The sequence below is a fragment of the Bufo bufo genome, chromosome 4 (genome assembly GCF_905171765.1).
Source record: "Bufo bufo chromosome 4, aBufBuf1.1, whole genome shotgun sequence".
NCBI lineage: Eukaryota > Metazoa > Chordata > Amphibia > Anura > Bufonidae > Bufo > Bufo bufo.
Window position 1 is genome coordinate 212,516,867 of NC_053392.1, and position 6,000 is coordinate 212,522,866.

At 40.4% G+C, this 6,000-nt stretch overlaps 1 protein-coding gene across 2 annotated transcripts in view; it reads left to right on the forward strand.

Moving 5' to 3' along the window:
- The window catches only part of MFN1 (mitofusin 1), a 53,687-nt gene extending 48,052 nt beyond the window's left edge, over positions 1-5,635 (forward strand). For both annotated transcript variants that reach the window (XM_040428265.1, XM_040428266.1), the window contains exons 14-18: positions 942-1,168; positions 1,647-1,799; positions 2,561-2,757; positions 2,837-2,971; positions 3,752-5,635. In XM_040428265.1, coding sequence (XP_040284199.1) covers positions 942-1,168; positions 1,647-1,799; positions 2,561-2,757; positions 2,837-2,971; positions 3,752-3,821 — 782 coding nt within the window. In that variant the 3' untranslated portion in view covers positions 3,822-5,635. The remainder of the gene's footprint in view (positions 1-941; positions 1,169-1,646; positions 1,800-2,560; positions 2,758-2,836; positions 2,972-3,751) is intronic.
- The last annotated feature ends 365 nt before the right edge of the window (positions 5,636-6,000 follow it).

The following is a 6,000-nucleotide window of genomic DNA, read 5'->3' on the forward strand; positions in this document are numbered from 1 at the left end:
TATGGGCATGGTAATACCAAATATGTGGAGGGGATTTGATTTATTAAAATTTTTTCCATTAAAAAAGCTTTTTTCCTTTGATCAAATAGATGTTTTTTTTTCTGTTGTAATTTTTTTTAATTTTTTAACCATTTATTTTTTGCTTCTATAATACCCTGCACTGCTTATAGAATGCAGAGTATATTACTGTCATTGCTATTGTGACATCCACCAGCAGGTTGTGCTAGAGAGGCGCACCCTACTAGGATACACTGCAGGCAGCTCTGGGGCCTTCCATAGATCCCAGACTGCTGTAACAGACATTGGCCTCATTTGTGGGGTGCCGATGGGGGACAGAGGGAGTAACTATGTAGATGCTGTCGTCACTATTGACCACCGCATCTAATGGGTTAAACAGCCCGGATTGGCACTTCTGCCGGACCGTTAGAGCAGGGGCCTGGCTGTCATGTGAGAGCCGAGCCCCTGTTCTCTGCTGCATGAAAGACCTGTGCAGCACTTATTCCTATCCGCCATAGAAAGCAGGCTGGTCCGGAATAAAGCCCATTATTGACTGCCATAAAAAGCCGTATCGGCAGTCATTAAGGGTTTAATAAGAAATTGAGTTGTATAGCTTTAACTGCAGCAGCACTGAGAGAAATAGCTGGAAGCCTCCCTGAGCCTGCCTGTCTAAAGACCCCATAAACATTAGTGTATTGTTGGTCGAACTACAGTATAAACTGTATGGGAAGCGCATAACCCTCCCCTGACTCCTTTAATGATTTTAACCTTGACTGCAGTTTATTAGACAGGTGACTTCTCAGATAAGTATTCCAGAGCACTTGACATATCTTCTTAATACATCCTTTTCTTCTACATACCGAGATGCACTAGACATTTCTGTACCTTCCCCCACTGTGTAGAATTGCAGGATTCATTGGTACTTTTTGATATCACATTTTCAGAAAACTTAAAGCCTTTGCTGCCATCTGCTGTCCAAAGTGAATACACCACATGCCTACCATGCAAGAAATTTGATCTCAGTTATAATTTAAACTGTGAGATGTTGTGCAGTGATTTCCAAGAAGACATTGAGTTTCGTTTTTCTCTTGGTTGGACGTCGCTTGTTAATCGGTATTTAGGTGCCAAAAATACCCGAATGTTGCTAGGATTAACGGATCCAGTTTTTCAGGTATGTTAATACATTTGTTAATGGAATTGGCCAAAATATATGCAGGATATGAAATCCTTCTTTTTTCATTTTTTTTTTTATTCTTTATTTAAGAAAATTAGAAAAAGCAAATACAATAGTCTGACCTCTCAATAAAGATGGTGGGTGACTGACAAATATGAATGTTGAGAGGCCTATTAAATAACACCTACAGTACATTATATCTTGTTCAACAAGGCATGACCAGTCTACATATATCAGTATAAGTATCAGATAGATAAGAAATACCATCTTGTTTTCATTTGCCTAACAGAGGATGAGAGATCTTCACATACATGCCGAAATATACTATGGGCAAGGGGCAAACAAACAGCAACTGGACACTGGAGGGGGGACAGACTGGAACAGTAGGGAAGGTGGGGGAGACGGATGTAAAAAATAAAATCGGTCTGAAATCCTTTTATAATTTTTTTTTTTTTTTTTTTTAAATATATATAAGATCCCACGACCTGTAAGCACCCCCACCACGTCATGTAACCCTGCCCAAACTCCTGAAGCTGTATCCCAAGAAGAGCTAATGGTTACAGTGATGTCTGGATTGGCATCACTAACATCAAGAGGTTCTATGGGTGTCATAATCGTTGGAGGAGTGGTAAGTGATTAATAATAGACAGGGCGTTTATTAGTAGTATAACTTTGGATGCAAATTTAATTGACTTCTATGGTATTCATATGCAAATCTATAATCCAAGATGCTCTAAAGCTACAACACTGCAATGTATTAACACATCAAGAAAATGTGAAGAGCGGTTTGACTGGTGGAAATTTGTTCCATTATCAGTAACAATTTCTTCTCATTTGTTACTCATTGTATAAAAAAAGCAGTCATGCACAGTGTTTGCATCACCAGCTCCAATTATGCACCTGGTTCAGACATGGAAATATTGGCCTTTTTGAGTCATTGCCACTTCTGAGAGTTGAGAGGAGCAATAGCGGGAACTGAAAGAAACCTCCATGGAGGTGGATATTTCCATTAGTTGTATGGATAGGATAAAGGAACTGTAGTGAGTCCAGCCTGTACACTCGAGACCAACATGCTAACATTTTTAGGGTCAGTCAGCAAATGTCACTTGAAAGGAGTTGAGATCCAATGCCAAGCACGCCCCACGGGTAAATATGGCAGCTATGTTATGTCATACATTCTTGTTACAAGATAGATGTGATTGAGCTACCAGATATCACTAATTCAGCTTAGATCTTCTTTGTCTTCTTTAAATGTGGGATGCAGTGACGTAGAACCACTGTTAAGGGATCCATAGATCCGTCTGCTGCAGTATCCTATGTAGATATCTTTAATGATCTCCTTGGAGCTACATGCTGTGTACTATTCCCAAAAATGTTTGTCCTCTGCAGATCTGGAGAGCTGTGGGCTGGAAGCTGATTGCCTGCTCACTTCTAGCCTATGGAGGCTTGTACACGTACGAGAAGCTGACGTGGACCACAAGAGCGAAGGAAAAGGCTTTCAAACAACAGTTTGTGAACTATGCTGCCCAGAAACTGCAGTTGATAGTTAGCATTACCAGTGCCAACTGCAGCCACCAAGTGCAGAAGTAAGTACGATGATTCAGGTAAATGTACTTCAATGAAGCCTCCTGAAAATCTTCTTGTGGAATTGATCTTTCTTCTTAGGGAGCTGGACAACATCTTTACCAAACTCTGTCAGCAAGTAGATATTACTCAGAGGGGTCTACTGGAATCCATTAATAGAGAGTCAGAAGAAATAAGACAGCTTGAGAAAGTTCAAAGCCAAGCCAAGGTCTTAAGGTATTTGTGTCCCTCTTGCTTTCAGTTACAAACTGAATGATGGCCTTTTAACTGAATAATTGTAGAATATTCACATTATATATGGATATGTGAACTTCATGCTGTATATTAAGAAGTTGGGGACAGATGGAAAGGAATAAGACTGCAGGGTCAGACTACACTGGGTTTTTAGCACAGGGTGGGCCACAGAAAACCTGATTCCCATGTGTGGTTTCTACAGGACAATGGTTATCAGGTCTCATACAAGAAAACTGTCTTTGATACCCACAGTAACCAATCAGATCTCAGCTTTCATTTTACAAGATTAAGAAATGAACGAGGCCTCTTGTATGCGTTCCTCCCAGTCGAGTGGTACTCTTTGCGGAGGGCAGTAGTGTTGTGCCTGAGTGTGTCCAACACGCTGGATTCAGTTTTAGAAAGAATTGTGATAGTGGAGGCCTATGTACACACACACTCAATCAGAGAAACAGAACTGTTTTACTGGTCAATTTCTGGACCTTTCCATTCCAGCAGAAAACAGTATACATAGTTTGGTGTGTAAGCGGCATAACACAGGATCCATAGCAAATGCCAAAAAATAGACAACCACATGTTAGGATACCTATTGCTGCATACATCAACCCATATATTATCCCAGCAGGTGCATGTCAACAGAACTACATGTTGACAAGTCACCTGCAGCCATAGGCACTGTTAGGGCTATGTACAGTTTATGATATATCAGTTTGGTAGGGGACAGAAAAAGTTTCTCTTTTTAACTGTGGTTGTTGCCTTTTATAGAAAAAAAGCTGTACACCTTGAGAATGAGCTGGATCACTTTACCAAAATGTTCCTCAACCAAAATAAGTAAAGGTGGGGATGCAGAGGATGGTTCACACTTATTCAAGCACCGAGATGACGATTCCTGGTCACGGTACACTGTATTCTATCACTCATCTGCCAGGACTTTCTGAGCTGTAATGTGAAGGAACTAGCATGAATCTGTGAGAGGATGGCATTATTACCTCCTGCTGGACATAACTCTACACATTCTACGTATCTCGCATTACCTTGCAGAGCAGTCACGTTATATTGACTTCGCGATCAGAAAATATTTCTTCATTTTTGTAAAGTAAAAAATTGCTGATTTGCCTAAATCCATTGTGATTTGAGAAAATATCAAGGTTCATTTACGTATTTATTTTAATATATGATGAGAGATCAAAACTTTATATTCATTGTTTCAAATAATTGTTAAAGGTTGACAAAGAACCCCCACCCCTCTTTTCTACCACTCAGGTACAACGGCAGAGATGTTCACAGCAATGTCCCCACGTTGTGGGATACCATAGTCAGAATAGCAGTGTTAATGGCATTAGTTAAAGGAGAACTCTTCATTATATTTATGTTCAGTCATATGTGTTCTGGAAATGCCGCAGTCACTTCCTGTTAAAGGCATTTCTCTAATGTGGGCAAGTCCTCAGTAATGATGATGTGACGAGACAGATGGCAATATATACGATCCAAAAATAAACACTGCCCATGTAATCTGAAGGCCAAAAGTGATATGGAATTTAATAAACTGTCCAGTGGCGCTAATGAGCCCTTTTCAAGCATACATAACACTGGCCATGTGCAGGTATGCATACATAATGATGACCTGCAGAGATCTCATAGGACTCCATAGCAAAACTTTCTATAGGACCCCCTGCCCCACCTAGTTTCCCAGTACGCATGCGTCAGACACTCCCTGGCAACGCAAAGCGCAGCGCCCAAGATTTCTGCCAAATCTACAATTTTTGAGTTTATTAAGCAGTAGGAATTTTAGTGTGTAAAAAAAAAAAAAAAAGTTGCGCTCACCCACTTTATGTAGGAAAAAGTGGAACAGGTGTTTAAAAATATTGTGCTCATCCTGAACAGCATATTTCTCAGCTACATAAATACACTGATCATATCGCTCTAAATCACTGCTTCCCATAGGAATTGTTACGGTTACCATTGACTGCAGTGGAAGCTGTCAGACCCTCTCTGAACTGAGCTTCCCTAGTGCCAAACAGAAACGGTAGAAGCCGTTCAGCGCTGGGCCACATAACAGTTCTGTGGTCTGCCTCTATAGAAGGTATGCCACTGGATGACATCATAGGTTTGAGGCCAAAGGAACTGATATCCGTGGCATCAGTAAGGGGACCTGTATGTAATGCAATATGTTATGGATATTGTAATAACTCATTGTTATGCAATTTAATTTTATTGTATTGGGTACACTTATGATGTCATCATTACGTATCTATACCTGCTCATGTTCAGTGTTATGTATGCTTGGAAAAGGCTGCTTCTAGCAGAAACATTGCATCACTGGATAGGTTGTTGAATGAAATTCCTTGTGGCTTCTTGCTTCAAATTACATGTGCTGCCTTCCTTATATTATTTGACTGTGGACCAAGCCCACTTCAAGATGTGCATCAGCCAGACTTCTATTCTATACCAGGAAGTGCTACCCAGTTACATCATCTGGAGACATGATCACATGTCACTTTAGAGAAGCCGCTTAAAAAAGATTTAATCACACGTTTACAGTTTTCCTACACTTGTAAGAAGTGGCACTGATTTTTCTATACATTATGTCTACTAATGTATATAGCAGTTTGAGGCAGAAAACAATAAATTGCAGTTTTATATTTCTCACTACAGTTGTCATTGTGTATTTATTCAGTGTTTTACAATTGGGTGCAGTTAGCATTTGTGGAGATTTAGGGAGAGCTGTTTTTGAAGGTTTAACAACCCAAAGTCTATATCATAGAGGGGGGCCTATAGTGTTCCACCGACTGGATCACTGCAGTCCTCTCCACCTAAGTCCAATGTGGACAAACCCCTGAAAGAAGCATTCCTGGCAAACACTGAAGAGCTGAGCTTTGCCCAGGATCCACCAGCACAAGAGCAAGTCCTCCCCTAAACAGAGGTGTTAAAGAAGCATTCCCACAATGTGCATGATGTAATCTGTAGTGAATGTAATTTTCTTACCAGTGACTGTAGTTGTGATTAGAGTTGAG